This window comes from Tachysurus fulvidraco, chromosome 17 (assembly GCF_022655615.1).
Source record: "Tachysurus fulvidraco isolate hzauxx_2018 chromosome 17, HZAU_PFXX_2.0, whole genome shotgun sequence".
NCBI classification, from domain to species: Eukaryota; Metazoa; Chordata; class Actinopteri; order Siluriformes; family Bagridae; genus Tachysurus; species Tachysurus fulvidraco.
In genome coordinates this window covers 7,445,455-7,462,731 of record NC_062534.1, presented here as the reverse complement: position 1 = coordinate 7,462,731, position 17,277 = coordinate 7,445,455, and the positions used below count along the sequence as shown (strand labels likewise).

Genomic DNA, 17,277 nt, shown 5'->3' with positions numbered 1-17,277 from the left:
ATTAAATTTTATAAGAAGTACTGACTTGTCTCCCCTCCTCGTATTTTTGGTTTAGTCCATGTGGACCCACGTGTTGGAGCTCCTGTGCTCTTGCCCATGTGAAGCTAAGCTAACTCGCTTTAGGATGAAGTTCAGTGTATAAGTGTAAATCTAATAAACAAAAAAAAAGAAAAATGCTTTTTTCTAAAGAAACGCCATGGAGGCGGTTGGAATGCATAACTTTCGGCATGTACTCCTCTGAGGAAATCAGGTAACTGTACAGTGAGCTGACTTTATCAAAACAAAACAAAACAAATGACTAGCTAGTAGCTAAGCATATAGTGCGAGCTGTTCATAGTGCTGTCCAAGACCTACAAAGCTTTGACACCTTGTCTGTTTTAGTTATGTCTTATAATAAGCTGTCTGGTGTTGAATTAAATAAACACTGTTGTATAAAACTGACTGTCTTTGGTATAAAACAGGTCTGTCTACGTTCTTAAGCTGGTTTATATGGGAGGAAAACAGCAGATGGTGGTTTTTATCTAGTAGGAACATATAGCAGACTTTTACAAGTGTCAGTCATGATTCAGTTAATGTCTATATTATACAACAGAATGAGTAAGGTCTGATCTCTTTTGCTTTTAATTGTGGCGTGGATGTTGGATGTTCTGTTGGCACAGAAGTTATAGTTTGAGTATTTCAGAAAATACTGATCTCCTAGGAGTTACACACAACAGACTCAAGGGTTGACACAGAAGAAATATATATATATATATATATATATATATATATATATATATATATATATATTGTGTGAATATATATTGTGTGTGTGTTTTATGTGGATGGGGATGCAGGACCAAACGCCTTGCTGATAGATCAGAGAGAATGACCAGAGAGACTCTAGAGACTGTAAAATCTCAAGATATGAGCAGTTTATAAAATATGCATTACTCCTATGATCATCTCAAAGACAGCAGGAGAAGCATTAGGCAAACCTTTAGGCATAAGATTGCATGAAATAAGTGCAGTAATGGAAAAGTGTAACTGAAACTTAGTAATAACGAATAAAACAATAATTTAGATAACCATAAGGTCACTTTTGTGTTTTTTGTGTGTGTGTGTGTGGGGGGGGTGTTTCTGTTAATGCAACCCTGTGTTCTGTACGGTACCCGATCACAGCTATTTATGAGTAGATTTAGTAAAAATTTACCTATTAGCATATAATTGCAGTGACTTATTGAATTCTGGCAAGATTCACTTGGTATTATCTTGTACAGAGTAGTAAGTAATAATCTTAAAGACTGATGCAGGTGTAAAATCATTCATTCATTCATTCATTCATTTTCTACCGCTTTATCCGAACTTCTCGGGTCACGGGGAGCCTGTGCCTATCTCAGGCGTCATCGGGCATCAAGGCAGGATACACCCTGGACGGAGTGCCAACCCATCGCAGGGCACACACACACTCTCATTCACTCACGCATTCACACACTACGGACAATTTTCCAGAGATGCCAATTAACCTACCATGCATGTCTTTGGACTGGGGGAGGAAACCGGAGTACCCGGAGGAAACCCCCGAGGCACGGGGAGAACATGCAAACTCCGCACACACAAGGCGGAGGCGGGAATCGAACCCCGACCCTGGAGGTGTGCGGCGAACGTGCTAGCCACTAAGCCACCGTGCCCCCCTAGGTGTAAAATCAAGAGTGTCAAATTTGAAGAAAAAGTTTGTTGCAGTGAATAAATGACATTTTTATAACATTTTTTAAAAAAATGTGAAAATACTGTGATTTGTTGTCAGTTGTAATTCTTCGTTTTTTTTCCCCTCACAAAGGAAACTGAGTGTTAAAAGTATCACTAATCCTCTGCTCCTGGACAACGTCGGTAACGCCGCTCCTAATGGACTCTACGATCTATCATTGGGTCCAGCAGACCCAAAAGAAATCTGCACAACCTGCATGCAGGACTTCAACAACTGCCCAGGACACTTTGGTCATGTTGACTTGCAGCTACCTGTCTACAACCCTTTCTTATTTGATGTAAGAGTTCAACATTTCTGCTTTGTGTGATTCAAAGCTTCTGTACCCTTTTAAGTGTGAAATAAATTCCACAGACCCCTCAGTACAGATGTTTTCTTTTTAATGAACGCAATCTAGCTATTCATATATCCGAGTCCTGTCTTTAATCATGACTCTGTATATAAATTATAAAAATTTATATAAATTGCAATAAACTAAGCAAACTATATATTTGGTCTGCTTTATAAAAGTCAGTATACTCTGGTCAAATTTGTGCAGTTTTATAAGGAAATAACGTGTTTTACTATCCAAGTGTTTAATAACACTTGGATAATTTGCCACGGTTCTTATTGAGACTTTGACTGTCGCACTTGCTTCCTTTTTAAGTTCAGCAAGTCACAAGTGTTGGATCTTGTTATGTTAAAACCAGAGATATGCACACGTGTTAATGTGACTTGTGATTAGCTCTCTCCTGTTGCAGATAGCTATGCCACAGGGGATTTGCTTAAAGATTTTCCCTTCCCAAAATCAGTGTATGACCAAGGAACTGCTGCTGAATTATAAAGTCTGTCCTGCGCTCTTCCCAGGACTCTTATTCATACATTCATTCAACATCAAGTCAACAAACATAGTACTGTTGATAGTATACCGTTGTAGAAGAGTAATTATTAATAACCTCACGTATTCTGGTTCACCCAGAAAATCAGTTTTCAGACTGGTTCTCAAATTGCTTTGTTTTCTCATGTTGTATTAAGGAGATTTTCCATGCTAACTGTTTGCATCCGGCAAGCACGTTAGGATTGAAATCTACCTCTGTATTTCTATAACAGCTTCTTTGTGACAGTGTGATATTTTTTAATGTTTTATTCGAACATTAGACAGATCAAATTCAGTTGAATTGTTAATGTAATACTCCCTGATTTTTATATGTGATTTGTTGGGTTTTATGTTTGTCAATAGAAATTGTACATGCTTGTACGTGGCTCCTGCCTGTCCTGCCACACGTTGATATGTCCTAGGGCTGCCATTCACCTGCTTCTCAACCAACTCAAATTATTAGATGTAGGAGCATTTAAGGAGGTCTGGGATCTCGAAAATGTTCTTAATCAGGTGAGACTGACGAATCACCGGATAGAGCTGAATATTGATCTAATGTTATTAAGCATCCTGTGCCTAACGGGTTAACTTGTTTTGTCTTAGTTTTTAGAAGGTTGTCCACAAGCATCCGGTGCAGAAATCCAAGAAACTTTGGAGGAATTCAGTTCTCCTATTATAAAAGCCAAGTACAGCAGCCATGGCTGTGCACCTGTGAGTAACGATGACTTTTTTAACTGCCTAAATGAGCTGGAATCAGATTTTGCCGAGGCGCTAAGTGAAGCTGATGTTTCTCTGTCTAATTGTTGATTAGGTCAAACATATTTGTGAGATGAAAGGCAGCCTCATCACCCAATTTTGGAGAATTCACATGGTATCTAAAAAATGCCCCAACTGCAAGTAAGCAAATGTCAAGTCTTTTAACATCACTGCTTTTATCCTTATAAATTTTATCATCATTATAACGATTATTTATTTCGATAAAGTGCCGGCAAGTCCCAGATACGTCGAGAGCACAACTGCAAATTAATCGTCACGCATTCGGGTGTCAAAAACGACAGCGGTGTGCACAAAGGTTTGTCTACTTTTATCATTGCATTACCTTGTTGTTTGATTTACTTTTCTGTACATGTAGTCAGTCTGGCTTTTTTTTTTCCTGTGCCTAACACTGAAGTTGTTTTCTGTTTCAGACGACGTTCACGTGGCTAAACGTGGATATCTAACTCCAAGCTTGGCCCGAGATCATATCATCAAAGTGTGGGAAAAAGAAGGTAAGATTTGCTTCCCTTTCCTAAGGATCATTGACAAACACACAGAGATGACAAATTCACTCGTGATGAATTCATTAGTAACCTTTAAACTGATCCTTTTTCCTCTCTAATGTTTGTAAATTGCTATTTAAAGTTGCTGTTGTCTGTCAGAAGTCAGCAGGCGTATATCAAAAAGTGCTAATAGTCAGTGAAATTGAAATAGTCAAGATGATTGTGACTAGAAAAGAGCGTTTGAGGTTAAACAATATAAACAACTTCATGGTTTATATGTTTATTTATTTATTTTGGGAGCTTTTATATAACATATAAGGGTGACAGCCACAGTACATTTTAATTTACATTTATCTAATATCATTTATTCAAGCATGCACATCTAGAAGTGATTTAGAGTTCCTGAGCCATATCCTAGCATAGTGGAAAACTCAAGGAAGCACTGCAAATTTACACAGATAGTAAGCGCAAGATTGAATCTGTGAGACAACGGTAGTAGAAAATATTTCCATCAAAAAGCGTTTTAAGTATTTATGTTTGCTCTTAATTGCTGCATTAAAGTTGCTTGTTGAGCCCCTAATTAAGAATGTACACATATCTGCTTTATTCTTTCAGTCTAAAAGTGCAGCTGCCATACCGACTGTATTACTAACGTTAAAGCAACTGAGCAGTTAGTGTGTCGATGTGTGGAGACTGTAGTGAATTGTTGTGAATTGAGACTAATAATCTGTTACAGGTTTCTTCCTGAAGCACTTGTTCACAGGCCTGGCGGAGAACAGTCCTAACGGTTTTAGCCCAGACATGTTCTTCTTAGAATTACTGATGGTTCCTCCATGCAGGTAGTTTTCATTTTATATTCATAGCATCTCTTTTTTTTTTCTTTAATACTGTGGCCAATCTGCTTGTGATTCATTTTGGAATGAACGCTAATTTTGTGCACGGAACAGATACCGGCCAATCAGTCGGCTGGGAGATCAGATGTTCACCAACGGTCAGACAGTGAACATGCAGGCGGTGCTAAAATCCAACATGCTCATTCAGAAACTGCTTGCGCTTATTGCGGCAGAGAAAGCAGGGACGATAGATGGCACTCCGACAGAGCTGGAGGAGGTATGGAGATATTAAGTGCTCCTGTTTCCTATTTACAAGCATGATTTAAAAGGAATAGAACATGACATGAGGTGGTATTATAGGAAAGTACTTAGTGACTGTGTTTCATAGAAATCTGCCTATGATTTTGTATTAATAAAAGGGCACATGACTGTTTTTATATTAGTTTTTATATTAGAATATGATGTATTAGAATATGCATGTTCATATAAACTTGTGATATAACACTTGTGGCATAATTAAATAACTGTTAACTGTTATGTTAAATGTATTTTTAAGCCTGTTTGATGGGAATGCATTGTTCTGGATCTTTCCAGCCTACAAATAATACAGAACCCACTCAGATGGATCAGACTTTTTTAACTGGGCTACCTGGAGTTACCCTTACAGACAAACTGTATAACGTTTGGATACGACTGCAGAGTCACGTCAACATTGTGTTTGACAGCGATATGGACAAGCTGATGACCGAAAAGTTCCCTGGAATCCGCCAGGTTTCTTATGCTTTACTCCATATCTTTTTTTTGTTTGTTTTGTGTGTGTGTGTGTGTGTGAGAGAAAAAACTTTACAATTACAAAGCTTTTCATTACGTACTTTGACGTAATTAGCTGGAACCTAAGGAATCCCATTTTTTGTTTTAAATCGTGACATCACTTTGTAGTCACTATTTAACTGCCTAGCAACCACCTGAAATGGCATAGAAATCTCTGAGCAACATCCTAGCAGCCAAATGCTGTAACAGTTACTGCATAGCACCACCTGAGCAATCACCTGGAACACTGTAGGAACCACAAAGCAACCTCCTAGCAACATGCCTAAGATATAGCCACCTGGAACACTACTGCATCTGGCTAGCAACACCCTAGGGATCACCATAGACAGTACCATAACAAACAGCTAGCAAAATCCAAAATCCGAGGGTTAAGATATCATGGCAACTGACAAGCAACATCCTAACAACCAACAATCCCCTGGCATTCTTAACCCACGCAAAAAATGCTGTATCAATCCCCTAGCAATCATCTGAGATACGATATTAACACCCTGGCAACTACCTGGAGCACCACAGCAACCCTATAGCAACAGACTTACTTAGGATGGCTGCACAGTAACTGCATTTTCTCTGGGACACATGCTTTTTTAGTTCGGTTTGAAATTAGATTATTTGGTTTTAGAATCTATAATAAATTATACGATTTCAGGTTTTATTATGATGGTGTTTTAATGGGTTTATTGTGATGCCTCTTTTGTGTGTGTGTGTGTTAGCTCTTGGAGAAGAAGGAGGGTCTTTTTAGGAAGCATATGATGGGGAAGCGAGTGGACTTTGCTGCTCGCTCTGTAATCTGTCCTGACATGTACATCGGAACTAATGAGATTGGAATACCCATGGTAGGAAAAATATAATAAGAAGACTTTTTTTATAATTTTTTTTTATTATTATTATTATTATTTATTTAATATGAGAGATTTGTGAATCAAACCAGTTCCGATTTATATTTATTATTTACTTTTATTGTTTATTACCGATATGAAAACATTACATCCAGTTAAAATGTCTAAATTACACTTCACAAAGTCTTCAGAAATAAGCTTTTATTCACTCGATCTACTTATATACAACAGGATCAGGGTTATTTGTGTAGCACACAACAAAATCAGAGTAGCGACGAACAGAATTATGTTTAATGCAGTGAATTCATTATGGTGTAATTGCACTGGTTTGTATATAGTTGATCGGCAGCTCAAATGCAGCATCTGCATCTTACTCTGGCTATCTAACTGCAGGTGTTTGCGACGAAGCTGACGTACCCACAGCCAGTGACACCATGGAATGTGAAGGAGCTGCGGCAGGCTGTACTTAACGGGCCTGATGTTCACCCAGGAGCCTCTATGGTCATCAATGAGGATGGTTCCCGCACCATTCTCAGCCGCATCAACCCCACCCAGAGAGAGGCTATTGCTAAGCAACTGCTTACACCCAGCACAGGCCAGCACTGTATGCCCATGAAGATCGTAAGTGTCTCTGTAGGGAATTTGGATATAAAAAATAAAAAAAATAAAAAATCTTATTCACTTCATTTTGACCAATAAATCAGTATGACTGATTTGAATGTACAGCCAAAATACTGAATTTCAATAACTTAAGAAATTGAGCACTTGTAAGATGTAATATTTAGATTCACTTGAAATCCTTTAAAAAAGGTATTGTTTCATCTCCACCCCACTCCCCGCTCCCCTCTCCCTCCCCAGGTTAATCGGCACATCAAAAACGGCGACGTGCTCCTCCTGAATCGTCAGCCGACACTACACAGACCATCTATCCAGGCTCATTGTGCACGCATCCTGCCTGGAGAGAAGGTGCTACGGCTGCATTACGCTAATTGCAAGGCCTACAATGCTGACTTTGATGGTGATGAGATGAACGCGCACTTTCCACAGAGTGAGCTGGGTCGGGCTGAGGCCTACACGCTTGTCAGCACAGACCAGCAGTACCTGGTGCCCAAGGTGAGGCACCGATTATGCATAGGATGCTTTTTTTCTGCTTGTTACTAAATCAGATGGTTTATGATCTTGTAAATTCCCTCACTCTAGGATGGGAAGCCCCTGGCTGGTTTAATCCAGGACCATATGGTGTCAGGCACCAGCATGACAATCCGTGGCTGCTTCTTCCCACAAGATCAGTACATGGAGCTGGTCTATAGAGGTCTTACAGATAAAAGAGGCAGAGTCAAGCTGCTTCCTCCTGCTCTGATCAAACCTCAAAAACTTTGGACTGGAAAGCAGGTAGCTGCACTGTGTCTGTCTCTCAGGGGGTGGGGCCTTGGGTGTCTGTAACTACAATACATGCAGTTAATGTATTATTATTTTTATTATTTATTCTGTATTGAGATGAGAGATATAAAGGTAAAGATGTAATGTTAAAGAAAACAACAAGAGCAATTACGATAATCATTTTCTTATTGTTGTCTTATTCTTTTCCTCACTATTGTCTCTTCGTCATCCCTTACACATTTTAAAAACGGTGCTAAATGTTAAACAGTGATTAAAATTCTTTTCCATTCTAAATGTGGCTTAAAAACTCCATGAACTAGAACGCAGTCCATTACCCACATGGCTGGTAGAGATACCCTGAGCTGAGGTAAAGAATACATGGAAGTGCATAGTTAAATATCATGTAAAAGATGTAAAGACGACTTTTTATATTAATAGTCGGCGTACACTAGACACTAGTTTCATAATTCTGAATGTTTTTGTGACTTTCTGTTCAGAATTATCTCATCTTGTTCGCTATACAAATATTTTCCAAAATAAATGGTATTCTGTAAAAGGTCAGTGTTGTGATTTCAGATTATGCTACACAACCAATATCCAGTGCCTAATTTACTAAAGGAAGACGGAATCAATTATAAATAAGAATAAAATGGCCCTATGTGATACTATTTAGATTTTTTATTATTATTTTCTTTTTAAGTTTATCTCAGGCAAATTGAGCTTTGTATCTTTTGGATCATTTTATTTCTCAAAGGTTGTGTCTACCCTCTTGTTGAATGTCATCCCGGAGAAACACATCCCTCTGAACCTGACAGGAAAGGCCAAGATTCCCAATAAAGCATGGGTGAAAGAGCCTCCTCGATCCGTGCCAGGCTACCATCCAGATTCCATGTGTGACTCTCAGGTGATTTGTATAGCTGTATTATAGAGCAGTAATATGTCCTTAAAATTAGCTTGCAATAAAAGTTTTTTATTCGATTTGTTTTGGAATATATAATTTTTACTGTGTCGGGTTTAGGTGGTCATTCGTAATGGTGAGCTGCTAGTGGGTGTTCTGGATAAAGCGCACTATGGGAGCTCTGCATATGGCTTAGTGCACTGCTGCTATGAGCTTTATGGAGGAGAGACCAGTGGCAAGCTTCTAAGCTGTTTGGCCCGCCTTTTTACCGCCTACCTACAGCTCTATCGTGGCTTTACAATGGGTAAGAGCTATTGTCTTTGTCAATGGGTAAGAGCTATATCTTCTATCATTCCACCAATTGTGAATATTTTGTGCATTTCTAAGCTGTTGATGGGACAATTCTTGTTACATTTTTAATAATAACTACATCATCATCACATAAGCGTCTAGCTCTAGCATCGACTCTGTGCACTGAGGTGTTTTTGCTACATGTTGTGTTGTTTTTTTAACAGGTGTCGAAGACATTTTAGTAAAACCGGGAGCCAACAAACGGAGAAAGAAGATTATCAAAGAATCAGTTAATTGTGGCATTAAGGTCAGTGACAATGGTCCACTGGTCCATTTATATTAGAATCACACATTATGCACACATAATAGATGTTAGCTCAGCCGGGTTGCGTCACAAATATGCTTAGCTTTTTAGTATGTAGTGGTAAAAAAACAAACAGACAAACGTGCAGCTCTGATCATTTTTTATAGTTAGAATCAAGTTTATTGTCAATTCGGCTATTTGTAGAGGACGTACACTGGACTGAAATTGTGTTTCTATCGGTTGCGGCAACATGAAAAATACAACAACAGAAAAAATATGTTTACATACTATCTGTCTATATATAAATGTCACAATCAGCTTCTTGTGGTTTTAAGGTGCTCTTGATGCCACGAGACAGGTTGGCTCTGGGCTGATTTTTTGTATTCTTGGCTGTCGATGTGTTAGTTGTAAGAGGCTGCTTGCTTGAACATGACTCAGTCTGTTGTGTCAAAGCAGTCCAGCAATGCTGAGTAGACCACACTCGTTCTGTTCTCGGACTTGATGACTTTCACCCTTGGCCTGTATGTTGGCATTAGTATTACAGTGATATGGTCAGAGGGGCCAAAGTGGGCGATGGGTGAGGCTTTATTTGCCCCTCTGTGGGTTGTGTAAACTAGGTCCAAGATATTATTACCTAATGTTGGAATGTCAGTATGTTGATGTCGTTTTGGGAACACACACCTTTGGTCTGCACGATGGCAGTCCCCAACCAGGATTACACGTCCATCTGGGTGGACTGACTGTTGTATACTAATAGCTTGGTTGAGCTTGCTAAGTGCCCCATTTTAGCAGCGACATTTATTTTCTAGGGTACAAATGTTGGCTAGAACATTGAACAGAATAGTCGGCTTGTATGGGTTAGCTGCTAGACTAGCTCGGATATTTATGCGTATACCTCTCTTTCGCTTTCTCTCATGCCATTTGCGTTGCCTCCTATGGTGCTTGAGTTTACCAGTTGGGGTCTGAAGTCTGAGTCTTCTGGGCTGTTCCATGTCTTTGGAGTTTAGTTTGAAGGTTGTGGTTCTGCTGATGTCTAGCAGAGACTAGCGGTTGAATATGTGACCTGAGATGGACAAAACTGACAAACATAAACGACAACTTACAGGAGAACAAACGCATAAACACCGTATTAAATTAAATTCAAGACGAAACGAATACAAAAACAATAATCATGGCAAACATGCTTCTGTCCTTTTTTAACCTTTCTGAATAGTCTTTTTTTGGAAAACATCATCACAAATAAATGCACTAATGCATGTTTTTTAGCTAAGCACTGTATTTAACATTTCTTGCGGCTACTCTTTGCAGAGAAGACAGTCTTTTTCAAAGATTTTCAAAGCTTTGTTTGGTAAAAATTGGGTCTCACGTGTCTTCCTCCAGCTTGGATGAAAAGTTAGTCCAAATATTTCTCTTGTTGTTTTTCACAGGCACTTGGAGCAGCCTTTAACCTGCCCACGGCTGCTGCAGAAAACGAAGGCCGAGACTTTTGGCAAAACGCCCATCTAAACATTGATCAGCGAGACTTCAACATGGTGGACCTCAAATTCAAAGAAGAGGTCAATCAAGTCAACAACAACATCAACAAGGTATGGGTGAAAGTTTCTTTTTTCCTTTGAATGCCACAGGCAGGTTCAAAATGCTAGCTCTTCATATATCCCTGTTCTTTTTTTATTTTGATTATTTCCTGATGTTTTCTGTTCATTCTGGTGGTACTTAATGATGATCTGGTGTTTTTGTTTGTTAAGGTGTGCATGCCAGTGGGGCTGCATCGTTCATTTCCTGAGAACAACCTTCAGCTGATGGTGCAGTCTGGAGCCAAAGGTTCCACTGTCAATACAATGCAGGTGATCCACGTTAAAGAATTTGAGAAATATAATAATAAATAGTTTGGGGAAAAGCGCTTGCTACACACAATACCTTTTACGTCTGTCATTTTTTTGGAGATATGGGATTTGATCAATTAACGGTGCCTTTGTCGTGTCTGTCTGCATTTAGATCTCGTGTCTGCTCGGTCAGATTGAGTTAGAAGGCCGTCGTCCTCCCCTGATGCCTTCTGGGAAATCTCTGCCTTGCTTTCAGCCTTATGAGCCACAACCTCGCTCTGGTGGCTTTGTGACTGGGAGGTTCCTAACTGGCATAAAACCTCATGTGAGTTTAAAGTAACTAAACATCTGACTTGTTAACTAAAGTTCCAGACAGACACTGCTATTCGTTTGGACTCGCTCTGTTTTACTCTAGTGTGAATGTGTAACTCATGAGCCTGAGAAAGTCAATTTAAGTTTTAAAAAATACTTTTCATTTTTATATTTTGTTGGTGATTATTCTTACTACTATTGAATTTCAGGAGTTTTTTTTCCATTGTATGGCTGGGCGTGAAGGCCTCGTGGACACGGCTGTTAAAACTAGTCGTTCTGGCTATCTGCAAAGGTAATACAGACAGACACAAGACTTTCAGTAAGGACAGCCATTTAGGCTTGTATGTAAATTGTGTATCTAGGAAAGAAAGGTTTTAATGCAAAATGTGGCCTAATTGTATAATGAGAGTGGAGATTGATATATTGATTCACTTTTTCCTACTATTACCAATTTCATTCACATTGTTACAAAAGGAAAGATTTTTAACTTGTATTCTCATATCCACAAAACAGTTTTCTCTTCCTGCTCTTCCCTTTCCTCTACAGCACTGTGATGTACAATCTTGAACCGCTAAAAATTTTGACAGGGCTCAGAAAAGTGGCTACTATTTTTACGATCACTCACTTTATGCATTATGCAAAGATTTCGTTAATACCTATATTATCCCTGTCAGCTATCTTTTATCAACAGTGTTTTTGTTATGTTATAGATGTGTGATAAAGCACCTTGAGGGACTGGTGGTTCAGTATGACCTAACAGTGAGGGACAGCGATGGCAGCGTGGTGCAGTTCCTCTATGGAGAAGACGGGCTTGACATTCCCAAAACTCAGTTCCTGCAGCCGCGTCAGTTCCATTTCATTAAAGACAACTTTGAGGTAGGAAACTCTGCTTAACTAGTGTTTGCGAATCTAAAGGCTTTTACTCTGCGAATGGAGGCCATTATGATGTTTTTTCCCCAGAAATGAAATTGGGAATCTTATTATTATATAAAAAAAAATGTTTTGCTTTTGAAGGTTATCAGAAAATCACAGTGCTTGGATGAAGTACTGGCTAAACTGGACCCACAGTTGGCTCATAGTCACTTTAAGGCCATTAAGAAGTGGAAAGCTAAGCATGAGCATTCATCTCCCAGAGATGGGGCCTTCCTGCTCTTCTCTCAGAAGAAACTAGGCAAGATTAAAGCTCAGACTGAAGGCCAGTTGGGAGAGATAACTAACGGGAGAGATACTGCTATTTTGCAGGTAACGAGTCATTTATGCTGCTTTTCTTGATGCACTAACACCAATTCAAGACACGTCACCATGTTACTATTATTTCAGCATCGCTGATATTACTATATAGATACACAAATAAACACACGAAAGTCTGATATTCTTTTAAGACATATCTATTTTGTTTTTCACAGTTGATGGAGAGCTGGACAAGTATGAATGAATCCAGTCGTGCCAAGTATCTGAAGAAGACGGCCCACTGCCCAGATCCATGTCTAGCTATTTATCGGCCTGACGTCTGTTTTGGTTCCGTGTCAGAGACATTTGAATCCATCATCGAGTCCTACCTCAGTCAGTTCAATATCAAGCAGGAATTTTACTCCTCATCGGAACATGTTGACAGTGAGAGGTGGGAAGAAGTTATTTGCAAATTTCAAGTCAGAAATTGGTGAAACATTTGAATATATTGTATAGATTGTTGGATGTGCACATTCCAGATTAAGGCACCTGTTGCATCTGAAGTGGCAGAGAGCATTGTGTGAGCCAGGAGAGGCTGTGGGACTGCTGGCTGCTCAGAGTATTGGTGAACCCTCGACTCAGATGACTCTTAACACTTTTCACTTTGCGGGCAGAGGAGAGATGAACGTCACTCTGGGTATTCCCAGGTCTGTGGATACATTTTAGAGCATCACATGATATCTACACTGTGTGTCATGATATCGAAAAGAAGGTCATGATGATAATCCAATAGTTGCTGCTATAAAGACAGTTAATGCATATCAAAATACAAATACATTTTAAGCAGTTGTCAATAATTCTCTAGCAATAATATATGTATGTTTGCTGTTTATTTATCCATTTATTTATTTATTTATTTATTTATTTATAGGTTGCGTGAAATTCTTCTGATCGCTAGCTCCAAAATCAAGACCCCTATGATGAGTATTCCTGTTTTAAGCAACAGGAAAGCTTTAAAACGAGTGAAGACCCTGCAGAAGAAGCTTATACGTGTGTGTCTGGCAGAGGTACAATTTAATGACTATACAGTGGTGACTTGTTATGATATGATCCCATGTAGCTGTCGTTCAGTAATATAAATCTGTCAAAATGATGTGAAGGTCAACATTCTTTCTACAGGTTTTGCACAAAGTGGACGTGGTGGAGACGCTTCGAATGGACGGTAAAAGAGGCCAGAAGAAGCGAATTTTCACCGTCACCTTTCACTTTCTTCCTCCAGAGCTTTACCAGCACGATAAGTTGCTGTCACCTCAGCAGATCCTTCGCTTCATGGAAGACAGGTGAGTTTGGCTTTCTCTCGACTCGTTTCAGATTTGTTGCCCTAGCTGTGTTGAACGATATCTCCACATACGAGTGCAGTTCTAAAACCTGCCTTAAAACAGAAAGTTATATCATTTTACCATCTGACTGTTTAACCTACATTTGGGAATCAAAACCCCTCTCTTCTTAGTTTAAGAAAATTCCATGCAAACTCATAATTTACGATGTAAAAAATATACATGAATGAATGTGCTGGTTTAGAGGTGTTCCTAATAAAGAGGATTGTGATTTGTATATTTTTTTCCTCCCCCTTCAGATTCTTCTTTTTACTGCTCGAGGCCATCAAGAAACTGAGTGCAAAGCTGGCCTCTATCAATTCAGTGGACACTCGCAAAGCCACATCAAAGGACATGGATCGGGATGCAGGGGACTCTACTAATATAGCAGTACGTTGTAGAGTATCTGAAATCTTTCTTCAGAGTTATAGAAGATATGGTGAATTAAACTGTTGTGTTCATGTACTGGGTCTTATAGGATGATGGAGATGAAGAAGTAGAGGAGGGCAGAGTGGTGGACGATGAGGCAAATGAAGGGGATGCAGACGCAGCTGATGCCAAGAGGAAGGAGAAGCAAGAGGAAGAGGTAGAGAACAGGACACCTTTGTTATGTTACGTCTATAAAGCTTGTCTCAGAAAGGGGTTATGGGTGACTATCACGTGAACTGGACTTTGCCAGTGTCACACACATGTTTTTGGCTTGTTTAACTGTTTAAAAGTAAGTTAGTTTTTATCAGTTGTACAATGCTGGCTTACTATTTATAAGGCTATAATGAATGAATGACAACCTTCCGTTCGTACAGGTTGACTATGAGAGTGAGGAGGGTGAGAACAGTGGGGATGAAGACCAAGAAGAGGGAACCGAGCAGCCAGAAGAGGGGGTGGCATCAGAAGAACCATCTCAGGAGAAGGATGACAACAGTCAACCTTCCATTCAAGAGAATGTGACTGGAGAAACACAGGAATCAATGAGAGTCAACAAAGTGCTGCAGATCAGCTCCAGCATTGAGGCCTACAAATACGACCAGCAAAAAAGCTTGTGGTGTGAGGTACAGACATATAGTGTTTCTTGGACATTGCAGTGTTATCAGTTTTTTTTTTTTGCAGTGTTATCATTGCAGTGTTATTGCAGTTTTGAATATCATACATAGAAAAAAGTAGATAATCATTCAGCACTGTAAGGAATTTTATTTGGGACAAAATATTAGTCAAAAAACTCCAAAATGTCTTTTGTTAACTTTATTTGCATAACGGTTTCAAAAAAGAAAGAAAGCCAATATAAAGATGTATTATTGCTAGAAGTTTTTGAGAATAGGCCAGTGTGCATGATTCTTCTGCTTGCTCCCTCACTTACTGTTTAAGGCCCTAATTTATATACATATGATTAGGTCATCAGCATACAGCTTTGTCTTCCTTACCAGTAAAGGTAAATGTGACAGAATACAGTTACACTCTAGATAATTGTGTGCTTCTAACTTTGTCGTAACAGCTTGTAGAACAACATATGGGTGTGATTAAGGTGTCTTCAAACTTTATCGTTTTTTTTCCCCCAGGTCACCCTTATGCTTCCAGTTAGCAAAGTGCACTTTGACCTGACCTCTCTGGTGGTAGCACAAGCTCAGAATGCAGTAATCATGGAAACAAAAGGTATCACACGTTGCTTACTTAATGAGGTGACCAATAAGCAGGGTGCCAAGGAACTGGTTCTGAACACTGAGGGCATCAACATGCAGGAGATGTTCAAGCATGGAAATGTGAGTTCAAGCTAAACGTATTCGTTAGCAAGTTTCTAATATGTAAAACTTATTCAGTGTTTACTAAGTGTTTCAAAATATTATTTATTTGTGTCACTAGATAAATAAATTCATTCATTAAATTTGGTACTTTAGTAGACTTAATGAATACCTGTACTTTTTTTTTTTAAGGTTCTCGACTTGAATCGTTTATATTCAAATGAGATCCATGCCATGGCTAACACGTATGGTATCGAAGTGGCTCTGAGAGTCATTGAGAAAGAGATTAAAGACGTGTTTGCTGTTTACGGTAAGTCTCTGATCACAAAGCTGTGCTCATTTTTTTATGGCTGTTCTGTTTAATCTGCAGTTCATTGCATCTCTTTTCCATCTGTGCAGGTATCGAAGTGGACCCACGTCATCTTTCTCTAGTGGCTGACTACATGTGCTTTGAAGGCATGTACAAACCACTGAACCGCTACGGCATTCAGTCTAACAGCTCCCCACTGCAACAGATGACATTTGAGACCAGCTATAAGTTTTTGAAACAAGCTACTATGTTGGGTATGGATGGTTGTCAGTAGTAGCTTTAATAGGAGTGTTCTGACAAATTTTTCAATATGAATAGACCATTCCTAGAAATGGGAACTTTTTATAATATTGTCTTCTTTTTCTTTTGCTTTACAGGCTTGTGTGATAAATTGAATTCACCTTCAGCTTGCTTGGTCGTGGGAAAACTTGTTAAAGGAGGAACTGGACTCTTTGACCTGAAGCAACCCTTACAGTGACCCTAAATGTTCACTTGAATTACAGACACACTGTTCAGCTTTAGACAGGAGAATAAAAGGCAGTGTTTAATTGTGACAAGTATTGTTCAGCAAATTATTAAATGGTTTTATTAAAAAAAGTATATATATTTTGCATGTTGTGTCTGTCTGTACATTGCTTCTGTTCTAGCTTTTTAAGTCCAAAAAGAATAGTCTTGTGTTTGTTCTGATTTTTATTTTTACTTTCAGTTCCATCAGCCGATGGAAGACGTGATTACCTGAAAGAAAACAAGTGGAGAAAGCATAAAGTAGTCAAAACTCTTATGATAAAAATGATGAATTGATTATATCATCATCACAGGATATATTGATTGTGTTATTTAGTGCTATCCATCACTATTTAAATAAGGTTTGTTTCTTTTATAATGTAATATAAATATTATTAATGTATAGTGTATAATATAGTTATTCTTAAGTTCCAATATAAAATTCAGTGCAATGCCTTGCGTATCCATAAGGCAGAACAAGGAACATAATCTAGGTGCTTACATAAAATGTGCTGGATTTTACATAATAGTTTGTCATAAGGGGAAAGCATAACGTTTGTATAAACACAAGGCGTTGGATTACTGATCGGAAGGTCATAAGTTCAAATCCCATGTCCGCTAACTTTGGCACCTGAGCAAGGCCCTTAACCCTCAATTGCTCAGTTGTATAAATTGAAATAAAATGTAAGTCACTCTGGATAATGGTGTCTGCTAAATGCTATATACAAATCTGTTTTCCTTTCACAATACTTTCTAATAATTTGGAAGGTAAAGTGTAAAACAGCCCTGAAATAGTTTGGTGTATCCTGCAGGA

The 17,277-nt window shown here is 38.8% G+C and overlaps 1 protein-coding gene across 1 annotated transcript; it reads left to right on the top strand.

The window, feature by feature from the left end:
- Nucleotides 1–50: 50 nt before the first annotated feature.
- polr1a (RNA polymerase I subunit A) lies at nt 51–16,570 on the top strand. Its single transcript, XM_027154597.2, has 34 exons — nt 51–250; nt 1,820–2,024; nt 2,964–3,113; nt 3,204–3,311; nt 3,412–3,497; nt 3,584–3,672; nt 3,788–3,868; nt 4,596–4,698; nt 4,807–4,969; nt 5,287–5,463; nt 6,237–6,359; nt 6,756–6,983; nt 7,221–7,475; nt 7,563–7,754; nt 8,497–8,646; nt 8,761–8,944; nt 9,156–9,238; nt 10,663–10,821; nt 10,981–11,079; nt 11,231–11,383; nt 11,580–11,662; nt 12,081–12,246; nt 12,385–12,612; nt 12,777–12,991; nt 13,080–13,247; nt 13,472–13,607; nt 13,720–13,880; nt 14,177–14,306; nt 14,395–14,502; nt 14,720–14,965; nt 15,470–15,670; nt 15,842–15,959; nt 16,049–16,213; nt 16,337–16,570. Exons 1-34 carry the CDS (start codon nt 174–176, stop codon nt 16,435–16,437), a joined length of 5,091 nt encoding a protein of 1,696 aa, XP_027010398.2. The 5' UTR covers nt 51–173; the 3' UTR covers nt 16,438–16,570.
- The last annotated feature ends 707 nt before the right edge of the window (nt 16,571–17,277 follow it).

Excerpts from the sequence above, each read along its gene's own strand:
- polr1a (XM_027154597.2), top strand. The coding sequence starts at position 174 with ATGCTTTTTTCTAAAGAAACGCCATGGAGGCGGTTGGAATGCATAACT. Across the intron at positions 12,247-12,384 it reads TCATTAAAGACAACTTTGAG|GTTATCAGAAAATCACAGTG; the intron begins GTAGGAAACTCT and ends TTGCTTTTGAAG. Across the intron at positions 15,671-15,841 it reads AGATGTTCAAGCATGGAAAT|GTTCTCGACTTGAATCGTTT; the intron begins GTGAGTTCAAGC and ends TTTTTTTTTAAG.